A 22,488-nucleotide genomic window follows, 5' to 3' on the forward strand; every position below is an offset into this window, starting at 1 on the left:
ACGGTCAGGGCGGCTAGGGTCTGGAACCAACTTCCAAGAGAAGTGGTGCAGGCTCCTACCCTGGGGGTGTTTAAGAGGAGGTTAGATGAACACCTTGCTGGAGTCGTTTGACTCCAGTACTCTTTCCTGCCATGGCAGGGGGTTGGACTAGATGATCTATTCAGATCCCTTTCAACCCTAGAAACTATGAAACTATGAATTTTCTCAAAGGTCTTCCCAGGGACCAAGATGAGACTAACTGCCCTATAGTTAGCCGGGTCCTCCCTTCTCCCCTTCTTGTAAATGGGGATCACCTTGGCCCTTTTCCAGTACTCTGGGACCTGGCCCGAGTACCACGAGCGTTCATACAGCCATGCCAAGGGCTCTGCCAATTCTTCCAGTACCCTTGGATGAAGAGCATCTGGACCTGCTGATTTAAACACATCCAGCCCCTCCAAGAGTTCCCTAACTAGATAGTCCCTGACCCTAGGCATGGCATCATGTCCCTTGAGCCTGTCCATAATCCTAGTCAGGGAGATGTTCTGGTCCATACTCAGAAATATGGAGGCAAAGAACTCATTGAAGACATCAGCTTTTTCCTTTGCTGCAATCACCAGGTTGCCAAATCTGTCCTGTAGGGGCCCCACATTACCTGGTGCCTTCTTACTTCCTATGTATTTGAAGAAGGACTTTTTGTTGTCCTTAATTCTGGTCACCAGCCCTAGTTCTTTCCATCTCTGCCTTGGCTTTCCTAACCGGCTCCCTGCAATCATGAGCAACGGACGTGTAATCCTCCTTGGTGATAGCCCCTTGCTTCCACTGATTGTATGCCACCTTCTTCACCCTTAGGCCCTCCTGGATGCCTTTACTGAGCCAAGGGGTCTTTTTAGCACTCTTGACCCTTTTGGTTTATGTTGGGACTGAGTCCCTCTGAGCTCAGAGGATTGTCTCCTTAAGGAACAACCACCCATCCTGGATGGCCATCTCATTGAGGCTCCAAGTCCCCAGTGTCTCTCTTACTAATCTCAGCTCATTCAAGTCAGCCCTCCTGAAGTCAAATACTTTTGCTTTACTGCTTGTTTTCAGCACTCTGCACTGGATAGTAAATTCCAGCAGATGATGGTTGCTAACATCTAGGTAGTCGAACACCTGCAGATCCCTCACCAGGGCAAGGACCAAGTCCAGCAAGGCATTTCCTCTGGTGGGATTGTGTACCTCTTGGGTTAGCTGGAGGTCCTGTATGCAGGCTAAAATCCTACATGAATGTTCAGACCTGGCTGACTGATCCTCCCAACAGATGTCTTGGTAGTTTAGGTCACCCATGCCAACCATATCCCTTGTTCTTACAGCCTCTGTGAGCTGACCTAAAATTCCAGGTCCAGCTCATCTCCCTGGTGAGGCGGTCTGTAGTAGACACTCACTATCAAGTCCCTTTCCCCGTGAACCCCTTGCATTCTAACCCAGAGCGCCTCAGTTTGCTCCTCTTCTGAACCCATACTGATCACCGTACTCCTCTTTAACATAGAGTGCTACACCCCCCACTTTTTCCCTATTCTATCCTGTCTATACAACCTATAGCTCTCAATGTCTTCTGCCCAGTCATGGGTAGAATCGCATCAGGTTTCTGTAAACCCAGCTAGGTCTGGGTTTTTGCTAGCTAGCAGGAGGGAAAGTTCCTCCTGCTTATTCCGCATACTCTAGCATTTGTGTAGAGACAATTGAGACCTCCTGTGGGTGTTTGTGCTGCATTCTTGTTCTCAAGCTTGTCTGGGCCCTTGTCACTTACCTGGGTTGTTCCTGCTTTTGTCACCTGGCTTGATGTCAAAGTGTCCCCCTGCACCTCTGCATCCCCATCCCCTGATGAATCTAGTTTCAAGCTAGGGTTGGCTGAACTCATATGGCGGTATGAGTTCAGGCAACCTGGAAGAGAAAACACGCCTACCTTTTGGGGAGAAAACATGCTGCAACGGGGAGGGGAGAAGCAGGCCCGGACCCCAAGCAGCAGGAGGTAAAGGGGAAGAGGGCTTGTGCAGAGGGGGGTGGGGGCGGGACTCCATCCCCGCACACTCTCCCCCCCTCCGCCCCAATTCCTAATGGGCAATTGGCTAGTAATTTGATAAACACTATAATTGGTTATTTCAAAGTATATTTGTACTTGGGTATTTTCAGTTTTATTTGTCTTGTTATATATTCATTCAAATGAACTTAACAACACTTTAAGCTAATAGTATATAGCATTAATAAACACAGAAAACAGGAGAGACTAGCACTGATAGATTCACTGAGGAAATATGTATTGGAGGAGAGCTGTGTATGTTTCTCAGGTGAATAATATGCAGTTTGGTAACTCACTATAAAAGACAGAGAGTCTTCCATAGAAAATTCCTGTTTGCATTAAAGAAATGATTGATTGCTTCCTGGGCCTCATTGTATTTATACGGGGGTTTCACAGGATCACGGTTTGCAACTGGTGAGAGATTTTGGAGAGTTGTGAGGTTTTGGATAGAAAGGGCAGAAGACGCAACACGTATATTATCCTCCCAACTATCTCATGAATAATTTGTGGAAAGAATACTTAGTTATTGTGTTGATTAGGGCCACCTAATCATCTAGACAGATTGGATGGTAAAGTTATTACTTTCTGAATCTGTATTACCTTTCATGTGTACTCTCCATCATGCAAGAATACCACTTTCCCTCCTTTGAGAGAGTTTCCAGATGGAGTAACAATTAATAAGAGCCTTGGCAGTGTAATGCAATAGAGGGCACCTTGGAAGAGAAGAGAAGTTTTTGTGGAGTAGCAACAGTAAGGCCTAGGGACAGTCTGCAGGGCCTTTGCTTTTAATGGATCTCCTGACTGTCTCATGGTTCTTTTATGCAGAATGTCCTCTTTCTGGCTGTGTTTCTTCTCATTTGTAACACTATTATTGTACTCTGAAGTTGCTTTAAAATGCTTCAGGCAAAGTTACAATACAGCTTTAGTTTCATAGGGGTCAGCATTAGGGAAAACCAGTATGGTACTCTGCAATTTCTTTGAGCTTTCATTCATTACCGAGTTAAAAATAAACTTATGTTAATTATGGGAGTAGGATTTTCATCAGAAATGACTCATATGTAAGTAGTTAACACTTGAATAGTTTTTGTATACATGTCATTTGATATAATTGCCTTAAATTAAAAAAAGATAAAAACACAATGAAGCCAGTAAAAATGTATTTCCTTTTGGTTGGTAAGGAATATATTAGCATGCCACTATTGCCTGACCATTTTCCATGAAGCACGAATCTCTTTCTTTTCATCACAATCACCATTGAAGCTTCAGATAGCACACGTAGTACCTTGAATTCAGCTTAAGCCGGATGCTACAGTTCAATTGTCAGATTAAGTGCTGGACACATTTTAACAAGACAGCCATCTACCTATATAGCTGCATTATCTTCAACATAGACAATCTCCCCCTTTATCTAAAGATTTTCCAGGTCATTTATAATTAATTGAGATTTTAATGATACAGTGATTTACCTGCTAGCAGCTGTAGCTCTGTAATTTGAAAGTATTGAAGGTCTGATTACCCTGCCAGTCACAGGGCGGTATTCTCAAATTCATATCCATCAGATCACACCTTAAAAAATCAGCAAAGACAACTTGCTGATTGAAGGTCATAAAGATGAGTGACTGTGGTGTAGGAGATCTAGTCAAATCATCTTTAAGGTAGAGAATGGCAGCAGCTTATGGTGATATAGCTCAGTGGGAAAGAAGAATTATTAATTAGTCACCCAGCAGCTAGAAGTATGATTGACAGGTAAGATATGACCGATCAAGGCTTCAATAATATCAAGTATCAAAGACTTTGGTATTCTGGGGACTTTACATTTTCTTTGTTTCATTATTAATGTGTCTAAGAATCATATTTTGCAGGAGAAATTTTGTTGAAAATAGGATTTAAATCTCCTATTCTAATATGAATGGGTGTTATCAGTTCAAATTTAGCTTTGATACTAGATGACATAAAATATAGAATGCAACTAACGATTAATTTCTATTATCATGTCAATCACTGAATACCTGCATTTTGTGTTAGTTCTTTTTAAATGATTTGACTTAAGGGTAACTTTTAAGCCCTTATGGAAATAAAGTTCAGTGTATAATTTTCTGCCAGACTGACAGCAATTACATTTTTAAGACTGCTATAATTTTGGTTAAGTCAGTAGGCAGCATGTAAATTAAAGGGTTCATGGGGAAAAATCTTGTGTAAAAACAATATTCATGGTGCACATATTTATAAACGTTACTTTGAATACATTATAACATGCCAAACTATTTTTCATTCTGCTTGCATTAAGTGAAATAAATTCTACATAGGTATTTTAAAGAAGACTCTTTTTTTTCCCCTTGTAAATCACATGAAATTAACATTTTTACTCTATTTTGTTTCTTGCAGCATGTGGAGAAACTCTGCAAGAATCTACAGGCAACTTTTCATCTCCAGGATTTCCAAATGGCTATCCTTCCTATACCCACTGTATATGGAGAATCTCTGTAACTCCAGGGGAGAAGGTATTTTAACATTATTTTAGCACCCCCTTTCCTGAAATAAATACAAGCATCTCCTCTTCCTTTTTTTAAGACTCTTTCCTCCTTATTTAGGGGTTTGGGTTTTTTTTAAGATTTCGTAATATCACAAATTGATTATATCCTAATATCCAGACTTTGCATTTGATCATGAAATATAGGCAGAAGGCAGGGTAGATTTCCACCTTGAATCAGAGGCATATAGCATAAAAGCTTATGCTGTATGACACTGATTTAGTTAGTCTATAAGGTCTTGAGTAGATGAAATAGGGGCCCTAAATTGAAGCAGTTGGTTTTAAAAAACACCACTTCAATTTAGAGCTGATTAAACCCCCATGTTGTGCACACACCCCATTGACTTACCTGCCTCTGTGGTGGGGAGGGGTGGGTCAGCTGCCAGCAGGTGGAGTGGTCCTTGGGTTACAGGGCAGGGTCTGGTGCTTCCCTCCATGCCTCCCCACCAGACAGCACCCACCCATAGGCACCTGGTTCAAGTGGTCCTGGGGGACACCACAGCTGCGGAGGGAAGCACCAGGCCCCTGCGCAGCTCAGGCAGGCAGGCAGGCTCTGGGGGAGGGGGGTGGGAGAGATCAGACTTGCCACTTTTCTTGGGCAGAGCCTGTTTTCCTGGGCTGCTGCCAGGCTGCCTACAGTGCTTGCTGCAGAGCTATGGAGCTGCACAGAACCGGGTGCTTCACTCCACAGCTGTAGGGGCAGCAAACTAAAACTCCTCGAAAGAATTTTAGTTTGCTGTCTCCCATGTCATTTAAGGTACATTATGCTGCCGAATTTTCTACAGCAGCTGGAATTAAGGCACAATACACTGCCAAGGCATGCAAACACTGACACTATTAAAGTGGTGCAGAAGCATTTAGCCCGCTTTAAAGTGTCGTGTATACACACCTCTCGTTTCGTCTACACGTGGCTTAAGACACAAATCTATCCTGCCTTCTGCCAGTTTTCAAACTAACATAGCTTACTACTTCTGTGTGCTAATGAACTGGTTTGACTTTGCCCTGTGTTACTGGAAATTCAAGTTCACTCCCATCCAGTGGAAGTTCACATGAAATAAGTTTACGGTTGCAGTCCAATTCTAAGAAGAGAGATGTGCTCACATGCTCATATTGGTAGCCTCAGCATAAAGTCAGAAGCTGAAATCGGCATGCATGGGTGACTTGCATTCTTATTCTTCTGGTTGGTCCCCCTAAGAGGTGCCTGAGCACAGAAACTCGGTAGTATGGGGAAATAAGAACAATGGTGCTTGTCTGATGCCTTCTTAGTCAATGGGTTTTAGGGTGTTACTTTGGGAATTTGTTGCTGTTTATCTAATAACCATAATGCAGGTAAGAACATCTCTTGCAATAGGCTTCTCAATCTGGTCCCACACACACTTTCTAGAAGCAGAGGCACGTGGAACAGTTCCACCTGGCAGTATTTGTGCATTTGTTAACTTCAATTATTACATGTCCCTGAAGAAATAAATTGTAAACACAGAGTGTGCACAAGGTTGGGGTTCTGGGACAGAGTGTACTTAAGATATACAGATCACCTTGGTCTTAGGGACCTAAAACCAAATAGACATTTCTGTGAAGGAGTAAGGGACAGAGAGGTCAAAGGGAGTGGACTGCAGCCTCTTCAACTAAAGGAAGCATAAAAACATGTGTGTGAAGTGTAATGAGACCCAAACACAACACCCTGGTGACGCATGCCAGTTTTTAAAGTTGGATATGCAATAGCCAGTAATTCTGAATATGAAATGTAAGTAGAACTTGGATGGTTGTTCAATCCTACAGACATTTTAGGAGTTCACATTTTTTTTTCTTTCTTCATTTTGATATTCTTGATGACAAAGCAGGGTGATACTTAAGAATAGTCAGTAATCCTGGAGTTCAGGGAGCTTACTTTAAGGGATATGGCAGACCCACGTCTGCTTGCTGCAACAAGAGACTTGGACCATGTTACCCACATCTCAGGTTAGTGCCTTGACTGCCTACTTGGGTAGTATCTCTCTTCTGCTGGCATTGCTCAACAGTGTAAAAAAAATATATATATATTCACTCTGAGAGCCAAAGACTCTATAGTTTATTGGTTAAGGCACTGCTAGATTAGGAGACAGGTTCAAGACTTTTTCACCAAAAAATAGGAGACATTGAAATTTTAAATTCCCACTCTAAATCAGGGAAGTAAAAATACTAACCATTAGGCTGTTCTGTGTACTTTGCTTTCCCTCTGGGTTTGACTTGAGAAATTCTGGTGATGAAACCTCTGTCAAAACAGTGACTATCTGGTGAAAATATTTTATTTCTATTAAAACAATATTTACTTGGAAAATTCCTAGCCAGACCTCATTTTAAGAGGCCAGAGCTCTGATACTGCACATTTTCTATAACAAGACTCTTTGTCCTCTCATGCATTTTGTAAATAGAAGTTAAAATACTTATCTCTTTCAATTACACATGTATAAATGCATCCTGAATCCTTTCTCATGATCACAGTAAACAACAGAGATTGTTTTTAAAATTACTTTCCATGAAGATTGTATTTGCTGGACATTAAAATTCAGTTTGTAAAAGTGGAAAAATGAAGAGAAGATTAACATTTAAAATATGAACTTATACCTTTCAGTGAAAATAATGTCTCCATAAGCAAAGAAAGAAGATTATGTAGCAGGCTTAGGAACAATTGTAAGTAGTTTTAAAACAGTCTGTTCTGATCTTTCAGCTCAGGATTGAAGTCTACATTATAATTTAATTAATATTCTGTAATTATGGATCATGGTTTCTGAAATAATTACAACTCAGGTTTCTCACAACTCCTAATTTATGAGAGAACTAAATAAAACTTAACTGCTGTGTATTTTCCAAATATATCAAATTTCCTGGAGTGAAAATATTCAATTTCTTGCTTGCAGTTTTGATAATTTAAGGATAAATTCTCACTTCTATTACATGACCTTACAGGGGTGGAAGAAGCAGAAAAAGCTGATATAAGGCATGCTAGAATTATTATTATCCCTGCACACTAAGGAAGTCCAGGGCTGGTGAATGGGAGAGTAGACAGATTTTGCCTCCACTTTCAAACTGCCATACAGAAGGATTGCATAAAGTACTACCATATTTGTTAAAGGGGCCAGGGGTATGTATTTCCTACAGCATGCAAGGGAGCTTTGTGAAAATACCTTTTGACACTCATCCTGCAGCAGTGTTTTGTATTACCCAGTGTAGGGATGCATCTAAAGTAATTAAAAATACAGTATTCTTTTTGCATGACCAGTATAATTAGTTCGGTTTTGCAAAACATTGTTTCATTTTCTTGCCAGAAGAAGAGTATTTTAAATGAGTCCTTGTCTAATTTTCTACCACCAGTGCCTAAGGTTTACAGCATTGAAAAATAGAGCTGCATAGGCAATGGTTTATGAGATTTCCAAAAATGTTTGTCCTCCCTGGTACTAAAATGATGCTTGAAAATTCTTGTGAAAATCAAGAGACAACAGACTCCCAAGAGCTCATATGTTAGGGCACTCACTGCAGCTGTGATAAAAAAACAGATTCAAGTTCTTGGTCTGCCTGGTTTGATGCTCTTACTTGAAGCTGGATTTCCTGTATCCTGCCTGAATAGCCAGACAACTGAGCTATATGTTTACTACCAATTAGATTTTGAACAATATCTGTTTCTTTTTTCAGTTCTATAATTGGGGGTTTGTTGCTAAATACAGTGTTATATATTTTTTTAAAAGAATCTTATATTACAGCAGAAAGAATGATGGGAGAAAGCTATAAAGTGACTATTTGGGCCCTTTGTTCCAATTATAGTGTTATATTTCCTCAACACAGCTGGAGTAAAGAATAAGTTCCTTAACAGTTTTAACTGACACGTACAGCTGGTACAGTGGCTTCCATGGGAATACGGTGTTGCAGTGTGAAATTTAAATTACTGCTCAATAGCAAATGTTTCTGCTATAGAAACAGATTTAAATTTTGGGGGTACCCAGTATTAAAATAAAATTAAACTGACAGAGGCCTGTAGCACTAAGTCTTAAGTTGCAGTGTATTATAGAATTCAATTTAGGATCAGTCTTATTAAGTATTTGGCAAGCTACAATGAACAAAGAAGAATAGTCAGGAAAAAACTTGTTATATTTTAACTAGAATACAGTTGTAAGAGGGCAAATGAACCTGCTTTCCCTATTACAGATTAGAGACATAAATGAAGAGATTCTGTCTTCGTTTATGTATCTACATCTCCACTGAACTCAGTAAAAGTTGCAGGTATATAGTTAGAGAACTGTTCACAGTCTTGTTTTATATTCATAACAAAGTTTTCAGCTTAAAACAATGGGCAAAGGAGAAAATTCAAAGCTAATGAAAGCACATGAATCACTGAATCCACTTTAAAATATTGCAACTACTTGATAACTGTTCCTGTTGTAAATGCCATTGTGGCATGATTGTGATTTTATTTTTATCCATCACAGAGAGTGTTATGTTCACAATAAAATAAAATTCAAATAAACAGACACATAGCAATTTATTTTAATCTTCCTTAAACATTAGGTCAATGGTACCCAAACCATGCCTTGCAGACAACAAATTGCCCATGACATCTTCTTGTGCTGTTGGCAGCTATAGGAAATTAAAAAGTTAAAACTGAAGTTGACAGGGAGAGCAAAGTATGATGTTGCCTGTAGCATGTTACTAGTGTAATTGTTGCAAGCATTGGCTATGAGCCAGTGAATGTTGGCAGTGACTGCTTCAGTCATTTACAACTCCTGTGCAGTTACTCTCAATGACTCTACTGCAAGGATGGTAGTATACGGATGAAGGCATACGCTGGACCAGAACACTAAGACAATGAGACCAACTACAGATGAACTTGTGACTGTAAATATGTAGGCTCAGTTAAACTTCCTTATATTGAGAAACTGTATGTTATGACATTATAGCATAAAGTAGTCTAAGAGTGATGTTGTAGATGTGATGGTTCAATGCAGACAAATAGTTGGCATCAGTGATCCCTCACAGTCAAGAATGATCACTTCCACAGGTCAAGTAAAGGGTTATAAATGAGTCCACTGATGGCTAAAGAGCCAATTCTAGAGCTCTAGACTCTCTGGCTGATACCACAGGTGCTGGCTAAAGGGAAGGTCAGACCGTGAATTTCTTAGTCTTGTTTCCTTTCTTTCCGTTTCTGTCATTTTTCTATCTCTAAGGTGAGACATTTTTCCTCAAAGTAAGATGTACCATCTCTCACAAGGCATCATTATGTAGCCCAGTCCCAGGCTAGTTTTTCCCAATTTGTGGTGGCAATGCCACACTTGTTAATGTTCACCTTGAGGGTGTCCTTGAAGTATTTCCTTTTCCTTTAGCCCCTGTGTGTCCCTTGTCCTTGGCTGAGTTGGGAATATAGCAGTTGTTTTGGTAAATATACATCAGGTATGCACACACAGTGCCCTGTCCACTGCAGCTGATGTTGAGTAATCAATGCTTCTTTACCAGTGGTGTTAGCAGTGGCAAGGACACTGGCATTTGTGTCATGATCCTCCCATTTTGTCAGGGGTCTTCCAGAAGTAGCGCAGGTGATGGCATTCCAGGCTTTTCAGGTGGTCCCTGTAGGTCACCCAAGCTCCACAGTCATAGGCTAAAGTTAGGATTGCTACAGCCCTATATAGTAGGGCTTTGTTCAAGTCCTGATGTTGTGATCACTGAACGCACAACGATTCAGTCTTTTGAAGGCAGAGCTGGCACATTGGACCCTATACTGGATTTATTCATCAATATTGGCCTTTTTTGAGAGATGGCTCCTGAGGTATGCAGTGTTCAACATTCTCCAGCTCTTGTCCATCATTGAGGATTTTTGCCAGGGGAGCTGATTGGCCTGGAGCAGGCTTGTGAAGCACCTTTGTTTTTCTGATGTTAAGGGTCAGTCTTAGACACTGGTGTGCCTGAGAGAAGCAGTTAAAGGCCGTTTGTTGTCTTCCTCTATATGTGCGATGACAACACAATCGTCGGTGTACTGAAGTTCCACAGTTGAAGCCAAAGTAACTTTGGAGGCATGAAGGTGGAAGAGATTGAAAAGGTCGCTGTCCATCCTGTACTTAGTGCTGGTGCAATGTGGCAGATGATCTTGGATGAGCATCTTGAAGACCGCAAGAAAGATGGAAAACAAAATTGGTGCAATCACGCAGCCCTAATTGACGCCAGTTTGAATCGCAAAGAGCTCTGTAGCAGAGCTACTGCACAGGATAGAGGCAGTCATCTGGTCATGAAAGAGTCTTAGGATGGTGAAAAATTTCCCTAGGCAGCCAAACTTCAATCTTCCATAGAACCTCATGGTTAACAGAGTTGAAGGCTTTGGTCAAATCGATAAAGACCATATATAGTTCCTGGTGTTCTTGGCATTTTTCCATGAGCTGTTGGGCTGGAAAAATCATGTCCATGGTGCCTCTCAGTGGTCTGAAGTCAGACTGAGACTTGGGAAGGACTTTCTCTGCAAGAGGGAGCAGTCAGTTCAGCAAAATTTGTGTGAGAATCTTCCTACGATGGGTTGCTTTCAATGTTTCATTACAACCCTAATGGATGTGATTGATCTCACTAAACAGTGATCGGTCTAGTAGGCATTGGCTCCACTCATGACATGTGTGTTATCCTCTTTTGGAATGATAGTCAGGATTACATTAGTCAGCATAAAACTGTTCTTTCTGTTCCTTCTTGGCATAAAGTTTTGGGACATGTGCACTAATGATGGTAGGAAATAAATTGTTGGTCAGTTGGGGGTGGAGAGTCACGAGGCACTCGTTAATGCCAACGGGGAATTTGGTCATTTGGCTGCCAATCTTGTTCTTACTGGTGAAACCAACACTGTATATTTGCCTGTTGTCCGCACCATTTCATAGATGCAGGATATTGGCTGCCATGGCTCAAGCAGTGGCAGATTAGGGTGGTAGGACTGTGTTGTGTCAGGGTTGATGGCAGATTATGGTTTGCTTAGGTTGGCTTGGATAGGAATGATCCTGTCTCAGGCAGGGGGTTGGACTAGATGACTTCTGGAGGTTCCTTCCAGCCCTGCTTCTGTATGATTCTGTGGTCCAGAAATTATGTTAAGAGGCAAAGATTTCTTAGGCTGACATCCTTTATTGGACCACCTATATAGTTGGACAAGCTTTTGAATGCAAGGCATTTTGTCAGGGACAGCTGATGGAGATTATCTTGCATTCAAAGGCTTTTGTAACTTTTCAACTACATAGCTGGTCCAATAAAATATATCACCCTAAGAAATCCTTGCCTCTCGCATTATAGCATAAGGAAATTCAAAAACCAAAAACAATTTTGTGTATGCATCAGAATGCTTTTGCAACAGATCTGGTATTGTCTATTTATGAATGCACTCAGCTGATTTCAGCCTGCATAGGACAATACAAGTTCCAAAGTTTCAGTAATATAGAAAGTTCTGATTTTTGTATAAGAAATTCATTATTAAAAGTTCATTCATGATGATTTCACATCATTGCTCATGCTTATACCCTCAAACAATGTATAACACATGATTTTTGAAAGTAAGGAAGAGGAAACGACATTGTTATATCTATGAATGTCAGTTATAGCTGTAGATATCCCAAACAAGCAAAAGCCCTGTACAATAAATGGAACAGTGTTTAAGGATTAGTAGCATCCAACAAAATCCCTTTAATAGTTTTATCAGATAATACATTAGAATAACATGTTACTGTAGTATGCTGTATTGTATCATTATCATATTTGGATGTCATAATTTCCCTTCCCCCAGGAACTATTAAGATAAAGTGGTAACCCCTAAATTTGTGTTAAACATGGAACATTAACTTAGAATATGTAATATTCCCTTGCATCTTTTTCCATTTATGATAGAAAATACTGTAAAAAACCCAAATATTGCAAATGGCTCAGGAGAACTTACATATTACTTAAATGATTGGCAAAACATTAAACATGACCTTTGTGGCTTCAGTTTTGTAGCAATGGCAGTAAGCCTGACCTTATTCCAATGCTGCTTACTGAATTATATGGCCTGCTGTTGTCCTCTGCATTGCAGATTGTGTTAAACTTTACTACAATGGACCTGTACAAGAGCAGTCTCTGCTGGTATGACTATATTGAAGTAAGAGATGGCTACTGGAGAAAATCACCTCTGCTCGGTAGGAAACTGTTTCCCCATTGCAGTTTTTTTTCCTCAATGTACAGCTACAAGATGAAAACTAGATTCCTATCTTGATCCTTGCACTATCTTTGCTTTTTTTGGCTAAGTACAGATGTTCAAAAAACCCAGGGCGGAATTGATCAAACATGTGGGTTTCTGTAAGTAGCATAGGTTAGATTGGGAGTGAAGAGAATACCCTGGAGGTGGGGCAGGGGGGCATGCAGGCTGCCTGTACTGGCTAAGGGCAGTAGGCTGGGGACACTCAAGATGTCTCCCAGCCTGTCCCATGGGCTCTCTGGGCAGCTGGAGAATGGTGAGCACCACCAGTGGCTGGTCCACTCCTGATCAGGTATGGAGCACAGGTAAAAACATTTCCTCCTGCTGCGCCTGTGGCTGATATGACATGGCAGCGGAGGAAGGCATGTTTGCACATTCCCTGCAGCTGAGTCGGGCTCTGGCTTCATGGACCTGTGCCTACTCGCAGGGAAATGAAGGTCCCTGGGTGGGTGTGCAGGAACCCATCCAGGGACCCCCATTCCTTCATGAGTGGGCACACCCCTCTGGAGCTGGAGGCAGAATCAGAGGCCAAATGGCCTGCAGGGCACGGCTGAGCATGCCTCCACTCACTGCCATGTCATGTCAGCCACAAGCACCTGTCAGCTGCAGGCAGGCAGCAGGGGAAGGTGTGCTTGCCAGTATCCTGCAGCCTGGTTGGGCTCTGCCTTCAGCTCTGTGGGACTGTGCCTGCTAACAGGAACATAGGGGGCATTTATACATGTGCTCTGGGAGCGGGGGTGGAGCTTTAATTAGAGTGGCTCCACAAGTTGTTCCAATTAAAGTGTCTGAAGCATTATGTGTCAGTGTCCCCGCACTAAGTTAAAGCACAGGGATGCTGATGCACATTATGCTGGATTCTGCTGGAGCACAGCAATTACTATGCTCCAGCAGACTCGATTAATTGAGTCTGCTGCGACATGCTGTAATTCCAGCACGTCAGAGCAGCCTCACTGTATGTGTACAGGTGCCCAGGGCTCCCTCACACCTATCCAGGAACCCCCATGCCTCTGTGACTGGGCACAATCCCATGAAGCTGGAGCCTAACCAGGCTGCAGGGCACAGGTGAGCATACCTCCACCCTCTGCCTGCCTGCAGCTGAGAGTTGCCTGGAGGCAAGGCTGAGGAAAGGGTCTGTACTGATTCAGCTCTGTGACAGCCCAGGGAGAGTCTGCTGGGCTCTCAGCCAGAGGAGCTGAGCACAGGGCTAGTGGGGGCCTGCAAAGGAGCCTGGAGTGCTGACAGACAGCAACCTAACCTGAATCAATAGGGGATCTGGTACAAAAGTTCAATGCATTAAACTAACCTAAATCAATTAAGTTTGAGGGCACATTGATCCAGGTCTATCTTAGACCAGATTCTGCCATTTTTATGCCAGTCTACGTGTGCCAAAGTTCTGTTCCGTTACAGGTGTAGACTGATTTTTGATCACTTATACCAGTGAAAGAGTAATGTCTATATCTGGCCCTTCAGAAGTATCTAAAATAGATAAATAAACCTGTCCTAAGACCGTGCTGCTAGTGTGCATGATTGTTACACCTGTGAGTGGGTATAAAGTTCTGGTTCACAGCTCTGTCTCTAGCTTTTCAGGAGAGCAACTTTAGTTCGTGTAATAATGGACCTGACCCCAATGAAAGTTGCTTGCAAGTCAGTAATTTAGTCCACAAATTATGGCTAATTTGTATAAATATATGAGTGGAAACAGAAGTTCTTAAGTAGATACTTTAAATATGAAAAAGAAGACCTGCAAAATAGATGTTTTAAGAATAAATGTCTACTGCAGTATTTCTGCATATTAACTTACTAAGCTGTTAGGTTTGGGGATAGAAATATAGGAATACTTTTTTGCCAACACAGAAGAGCATGTGCTCTCAGCGTGCATTATTGGTAATGAACTTCTTTTGACTAGGATAGGAGATATAAAGTTCTATTTCGTAGCTTTGTTTGTAGCTTTTCTGTTGTTGTTAGGACAAAGGAACTTTTAGTTTATATCAAGTTTTGTGACCAGTAGTCTCTATAGTATATGCCTCCACTCCTGGCCTTTTGGTTCAGGCTACATTCCAGTATAGAACAATGTTGTTTTTAAACTAGAAGAAATCTGAGACATTACATTTTTGCTCTTTCAACTAATACAATTCAAACCAAATTTTAACTGTGGAATTAGACACAGATATTTGACTGAAATTTAATGTATGGTTTTTAGTATATTTCACTGGATGTAATTAAACATATGTAGAAACAGATGCACTGATACCCAGAACTGCTTACTCGGAGTGTATATTTACAAATGTATACAAATACATCCATATATATGTCAGTGTATAATAATTTACATTGCCACATGTATGACAGCAGTATTTATGTCTGTCTTATAAATAGCATATATCAGATTTTGACATCATTTGTGGCCCAGCCACTAATGAAAAGTCTTTGATAATTACTATATCAAACCTTACCTTTTTTATATTTAAGGTATGTCAGATAAACATTGTATCTGACCAAATTGGAATTGTTACTCCTCTCAGAATGTCTACCAGAACTTGGTCTCTCAGGGGAGATAAGTGGAAGAACGCCTTATTCTACCTTATACCCTGGTAGGGTTTAGGCATTAGCTAGGTAATGACTTAGTCCACTGTATCAAAACTGAGGCACTTCTGGCAAAGCTTTAGGTCTAACATTTCACTGCGATGAAGATATCTGCTTTGTCTCCAGAACACCCTCCTCCTTCAAAAGTATTCAGTGTACGTGCCTTTTCAGTGCAGCACTAAGTGCATGCCATAAACTCTCTCTCATGTGTATTTATTGACATATGCCCAGCATTAATTATATCTTTGTGAGGTATAAAGTTCATGGAGTAGGTGTGCCATGCCTCCTTGGACTACTTTCCAACACAGTCCTTTGGCATTGCAGTCATGCGCCACTGTGCATTATGTTCATTCTTGGAACAGTGATGGACTTAAAGACTGGCATTTTATGACCTACTATGGCTAGAAACAAGAACCTTTCACTATTAAGAATAAATGATTATCAATTTAGTAGTGGAACATCTGCTTCAGGACTTATAGAATATATGATAAAGCTTCTTAGCTTTCTGTTCTCACAACGACAACAGAAAAAATCAGTAAACAAAAAAAAAAAGGACAAAAGAGATGGAGTAAGTATAGTCAGGACAAAAAAGGAAATGCAAGTCAATAGTAATAAGTGGGGGGAAGGAACGTAGAAAGGAATAAAATAAAAACCATCAAACAGAAATTGCACCTACTCCTCAGAAGGAGTGGAAAGGAAAATTAGTGATTTTGTCTCTTAACTTTTTTGCACTTGCATGCTATGTTGTTGGACAGTGCTGAAGTGACTGCAGACAGCATAATACTTGCTTTTGCTCTTTTAAAATTAATAACTTTATAAATATGGAAACTGTAAAATGCAATACTCCTTGGCAAACCCTTTAAGAGCTTTGAAGGTGGCCTAATACTAAAAGAAACCAAGAATTATAAAAGATAATTCTATTATAATAAGATCAGGGGAAGGGTATATTAATATTTAAGCACTAAACTGCAGAAACGTGTGCTTAACTTTAAGCATGTGAGTAATTCCATTGAAGGCATTCAGATAGCTCTTGTTTATAAATGTGTACAAGTGTATGCAGGACTGGGGCTTTAAAGTTGATATAACATGCACTTACTTGTTGCTTGTTTTTAGGTAGGTTCTGTGGTGATAAACTGCCTGAAGTCCTTGCATCTACTGACAGCAGGATGTGGATAGAATTCCGTAGCAGCAGTAATTGGGTAGGAAAAGGTTTTGCAGCAGTTTATGAAGGCAAGTCACTTTGAATAATAAAGAAGATAGAATTGTATGGATAAAGATAAGGAAAAAATATTTTAATATATATCTTATGGACCATTAATATGAAAACATTTCTTAATATTGAAATATTTTTGTAGTAGTAATTTAATATTCTTTTTTAATTGTCAATATAACTATATAACAGAGATCTTCTTTTGTAGTGATATCAGTCATCATATTTGAAACTCACTTTAGCTTTCTTGAGTCCTGTTCTTTAGCCCATGCCAAAATTTCTACATGGAGATTACAGCATATAAGGACATTTTTATTTGTCTTTGTTCAGTTGTGTTGGGTATATTTTGTTAAATCCTTAATATAGTTAGCACTATCTCATGTGAATATTGGAGAAGAGCAGTTTTTACATATTTCTTGTTGGGCATCCTGTTTAAAGAAGAGAAAATATTTTATATGCATTGTTCTGTATCACTGTTCTCAGAAATCTGGCGTTTATCCTCCATGTACTGTAGCAAAAGTTTAGAATCACCCCAATGAAATAAAATGGAACCCATTTATTATAAGGTAAAAATTTGGTGGCAAATGTTGTAGTTTTAATGGAGTCTGCAGTACAACAGGGTCAATTGTATAGTTTTAGGAATAGATTAGACAAAGACTTGTATGGGATGGTTTGAATAGGGATGGTCCTGCCTTAAGCCAGAACTTGGACTAGATAGTCTCCAGAGGCCCCTTACTTTTCTATGACCCTATGAATTTGTTTATAGGTCCTGATTCTGAACATATGTTTTTGTGTACCTCTACTCATGTTAGTTGTTTAACTGGACTCAGACTCAGGTAAATACTCATAGATTACTGTAGAAAATGAAGCTTCTGCCTCAGTCTTCTCTTTTCTTATGGTAAGTTCCAAATCAGGATGTAGTAAAAGGCAAATAAAAAGTACAATAGCGTAACTGTTTTGATATTCTTAAGATCTTTATGAATGTTTTAAAATACAGAGCCCCTAAAAAACTCCCTGTAAAATGTTCAGTAGCTTAGTTGACCTTGGTTTCAACAATTTGACCTTGGTAGCATTTTTCCTAGTATAACCCCATCACCAACTTTACAGCAAATACAAAAAATATCAGCCCAAGAGGGAAAAATGTCAGTATCGACCATATACTTAGATTGAATTTTATGCTTTCCTCAGCAATTTGTGGAGGTGAGATCCACAGAAATGAAGGCCAGATCCAGTCTCCTAATTATCCTGATGACTACAGACCAATGAAGGAATGTGTGTGGAAAATAACCGTGTCAGGGAACTACAATGTCGGATTAACCTTCCAGGCATTTGAGGTAAAGCCTTTTAACTGATCTCAGCAAACCATCTAGTGGATAAATGACAGTGGCATGTTAAGGGAATCCTCATTAAACCAATGAAGAAACAAAGAATTCTGTAAGAAAAATAACCTCTGAAGTCAAATTTTCCTGCTCTTGAAACCTTCCCTGTTGCAGAAATTTTCAAGAAGATTAAAAGGGTTTTATGTTATCTGTGCTATTTGAATTGGAAAGTTTAAGCACTGACAATAGATTCTTTTCACAAAATGTATAATCCTGTCCTGCTAGGTTGCTTTAAGGATCCATTAAATAAAAGGGCTGTTATTTCTTTCCTAAATCTAATTGTGCAGGTTGGGATGGGGGGAGCTGTCTTTCTGCAAATAAACCACTATTTCTGCCTGTATTATGTACTCTGATTTTCTTTTTAAAAAAGCCGATCCTTAAAAGTGGTCTAGCAGCACATGTTTAGAGAAATAATACTGTGGCAATTCAAATTTTAATATCTATGGAGTATTTCTCTCTCTGTATGAATGCATCTCTGTGTTGCTATGGAATTACACAGGCCAGTAAACTTACCTGTAACGAGGACAAGTGATATTTCAGACAACCCCTATGCATCGTGTCTATACTAGTTTGGAGGCTTCAGTTAAATTGAGTAATGCTCTTGTTTCTACTTGTTTTTTGTTCAAATATTTCACAATATTATTGACTTGACTTTAAAAACAACATGCATCTTTCTTTATCATCTTTTTTTTTTTTTCAACATACAATATTCATGATCCTTATATAATCCTGATCTTGCAGCCTATAAGACCATGTAACACCTTGTAAAACTGCTGCAAGTTTGTGGAGTGGAACTGGAGTTAAGCCTTACATGAGTGAATTTACCAGCAGTGATGAACATAAACTTTACCCAAGAAGAGGTTTTCATAACTGCAGCCCCTTATCTTTGCCATGTCTTAAAATGAAGGTCCCATACTGCAAAGGCCAGGATTTCCCTTTTTTTCCCCAATGATCCTTTCACAGACCAGTTAGGTTTCCTGTGGCCTGATTCACAGTTACCCAAACTAACATGTCCATATCTGCCTTTTGAACACTTCTAAGCAGTCTGTATTTTCTGCAGCTGTACAAGTCTTAATGATATCCTTCTAATAATGAAGAGTTATAATTATAAGTCTGTTATTATTAGTATGGATCAGGGTAGCACTATGGTATAAGTATTACACAAGATTATTCTATACAGTCAAGCAAAGCCTTTCTATCAATAGTCATGCTAAGGGATAGAGTGGCAATTTTGGTTTTTATTATAACCTAAGATGAATCAGTTTGCTGGTTTTGACAAGACAAAGCCAAGACAAGATATTTACTATGTATAAAGTAAATAAGCTATATAGAAGTCAGTGGTTTTATTTAGAGTATTGCTTCTCAAACCATTTATGGGGTTAGTGTTGCCTCTTGTTTCAAGAATTTTTGTTTTACTTTCTTCATGTGCTCAAGGGTTTGATGCAGGAAGTTTTGGGAAAAGAAATAAAGATACATAAGTGATGAAACAAAGAAATTAAATGAATTCTGGATTCCCTTCTGTTTCAAATAAAACCCTCTTCACAGCTGTACTCATGTTAAGAGCTTGTTGCAATTCCTCACCTATTTTCACTTTGTTCCTAATGACAGGCAGTCAGGTTTCAGGCATGTATATGTATCCACTACTAATTAAGAAAATTATATTAAATCTGTAGCCAAAGGCACATTCTTTTTATATCTGTAAGGCCAGGCTGAAATACAGATTGAGGTATCCATGTGGGGCTGAGATACCTGAGTCAAAACCTGAAATCTTGAAAAGTTGCCACCTAGCCCTGGAGACGCATTTTTTTTTTCTTCTTGTTCCCCAGGCTTAAATTTCTGCTTCTACTCATGCCTACAAGGACCTTAATTTTAACAGAACTGAGCACCTCCTCACTAGTGGAGTCACGTTTAAACCTGACTGGGATTAAAGAAAAAGGCATGCCTCGAAATACCTCCTTTGAAGGGCTCAATCTAGTAGGCTTTCTCAGAGGAGACTTGACACATGCTTTTTTGGGTCGCTGTGACAGACAAAAATGCAGTGGAGGTTGCTTCTTTCTCTTAAAAGTAGTGGGGGTGTTGCCCCTACTTATCAAATAGGTTTATAGTTAGTATGCTCACCCGAGATGTGGGAGTCCCATTTTCTCACCTCTTGTAGTATTCAAACACGGATCTTTTACCTCCTTCAAGGATGTCCTACACACGACAAAAGGCTATTCTGGAATGGAGTCTTGTCAAGGAAAGAGGGGTACTCCCTCAACCTCCTTTTGAAACTGTTCCACTCTGCAGAAAAGAGACGTTGTGAGAGAAGGAAGGAATATGATTTTCTGTCTTACTGATTAATGCACATGTGTGGAAGGATGGAGACCTATATTCCCATCCCCACTCCAAGGACTGCTTACATATTTTACCCAATGATTGTTCAATGTTGGTGTATCCTCAGGAGGGAGAAAGAGAGATGGGAAAGGAAGAGTAGTTGACTCTCTAAAGGCAGAGGAAAGAGCAAATCATATGTACCCCACATCCTGAGCGAGTGTCGTAACCACAAGGCACTCACTCAAGTGAGTGACCAGTTTTAAGTCCTTCCCCATTTCTTAAGCAAGTCACCTAAGTCACTTAAGTTTTATTCAGGTATATGAGTAAGGAAATATGGATGGGGCTTTGGCCAGACTGAGCCCCTCTGATCAGAATGTCCTACTGAATAGCTATGGGTATCTTCCAACTGAATACCTGGTTGCTTTTTGATCCCATTCTGAAGTGCCTAACTCTCATCATAGTTTGGGGAGCCTAACTCAAGGTTCTGGATTCCAGTCCAGAATAAAATTCCAGTCCAGAATAAAATTCTGTTCAAATCTTCTCTGGAAATACAGCTGACTGTGGATTTCCTGTATCAAGACTGATCAGTGTGCTCCTTACTTTCTTTATGAATTCAGATAAGGCAATAAGTAAAGGTGGTCAAGAATTTTTTGACAAGCTACAGCTATCCATGGAACCATACATGTAAATGATGCCTTTCTCAAGGTTTCAGATATTCAGGGTGTGTTTTCCCCCCCCACCATTACTAACCCTAAATGCTCTTTATCCCACTGTTGGGGCACTTGCAGGGGGTATGAGTAGAACCAGGTTCAAGTCCCTGCTCTTCCTAAATCAAAGTGAATACAGTAGGGAAGACTGGGACTGGATCCCTGTTACCTCAGCTGAGTGCTGCACCATGAGTCTATTAAGTATTCTGGCAGGTTTCTGTGGGGTTTTTATTTACTTATTTATTTAATGTTTGGGGGAAAACCCTATGAAAAGTTTTATTTTAGTCCAGAAAAGTTAGAGATTTTGTTTTCTTGGCATTCCAAGAAACAGGTTGCTTGCCTCAGTGAGTCCATAAACCCCACCTAATTTTTCCTCGGGATTACCATCAGCTGATACGGCAGACATTACCAGCCTGTTACAGTAAACAGTATATAACACACAAGATGCTAAAATTATAAGCGTTCTATGAGATTAGAATGTATGCGATTAATGGTAGTTACAGGTTATTATTATACATTGACCATCATTTAAATGCATCTTTACAATACATGCCTTTATCATTATTTGTGATTTGAAAGGGAAATGCTAAATAATGTGATAAATTTGTTACTCTAGTTAGTAGTAATCGTCTAGCTTTTAATGGAATCTGTATTTTAATAGTATATGTGCCCTGATATGGTCATGCTGATAAATAAACACATGAAATCAATGTGGCCCCACAATAGAGCACTATACTGAGACTTGGTTTTGACTGCTATTGCTAGCTCTGCTAATGCCCTTATACCATGGTGATGATGATGCTGAACTCCCTTTTAAAATGCTTTGAGACTTCATGGGAAAAGTGCTATATTATTATTATTATTATTTAACAGCCACAACATTCCTGTGATATGGGCAAAGTGCTACAAGTATTTTTATCCTATTTTCCAAATAGGGAAACTAGTCCATAGAGTAAAATTTTCCAAATATGCAGTGTAATTTTTTTCCACAGGAAAATTTTTGTGCTATCCTTAGCAAACCTATGCATAGTTAAAACAAATGGAAACTTATTTGGCTGTTCTGACATGCAGAAGAACTTTCAGAGGCTGGATACAATACTTTCAAAGCTAGATACAATCCGCAGGTGAAGGTGGAAAGTTAGGAATCTTGGAATGCTTGATCTTTACTCTTCTCTATATGACAGAAGGATTGTATGTCAGAAAGCTGATCTGAACTTGTTCTCTGCTTATATCACTTATTCTTTAGATCTTCTTGAGATTTAAGGTGTCAGAAGAATGGGGTAAATGCATGCAATAGGTTATTTTAATATTGGTATATGAGGCAAAGTGAGTTTTCTGACACTGATGCCGTGGTCTGAGCCACATCAGCCCCTTTCTCTAATTCCCACAGTCACTTGACATCATTTCACCTTGCATGTTCTTTCTGGTTATTACTGCAAATGTCTCTATCTTAGGGATTTCTCTAGCTTTTTTTTTCCTTTACCCCAGTCCTGTCATGTTTCTCTTCTGGGTTTCC

At 39.8% G+C, this 22,488-nt stretch overlaps 1 protein-coding gene across 3 annotated transcripts in view; it reads left to right on the forward strand.

Moving 5' to 3' along the window:
• Window positions 1-22,488, forward strand: part of TLL1 (tolloid like 1) — a 241,614-nt gene that overhangs the window by 160,404 nt on the left and 58,722 nt on the right. For all 3 annotated transcript variants that reach the window (XM_019534585.1, XM_019534586.1, XM_019534587.1), the window contains exons 9-12: window positions 4,421-4,536; window positions 12,619-12,721; window positions 16,477-16,593; window positions 17,762-17,907. In XM_019534585.1, coding sequence (XP_019390130.1) covers window positions 4,421-4,536; window positions 12,619-12,721; window positions 16,477-16,593; window positions 17,762-17,907 — 482 coding nt within the window. The remainder of the gene's footprint in view (window positions 1-4,420; window positions 4,537-12,618; window positions 12,722-16,476; window positions 16,594-17,761; window positions 17,908-22,488) is intronic.

The sequence above is a fragment of the Crocodylus porosus genome, unplaced genomic scaffold (genome assembly GCF_001723895.1).
Source record: "Crocodylus porosus isolate Cpor-Errol unplaced genomic scaffold, CroPor_comp1, whole genome shotgun sequence".
Lineage (NCBI taxonomy): Eukaryota > Metazoa > Chordata > Crocodylia > Crocodylidae > Crocodylus > Crocodylus porosus.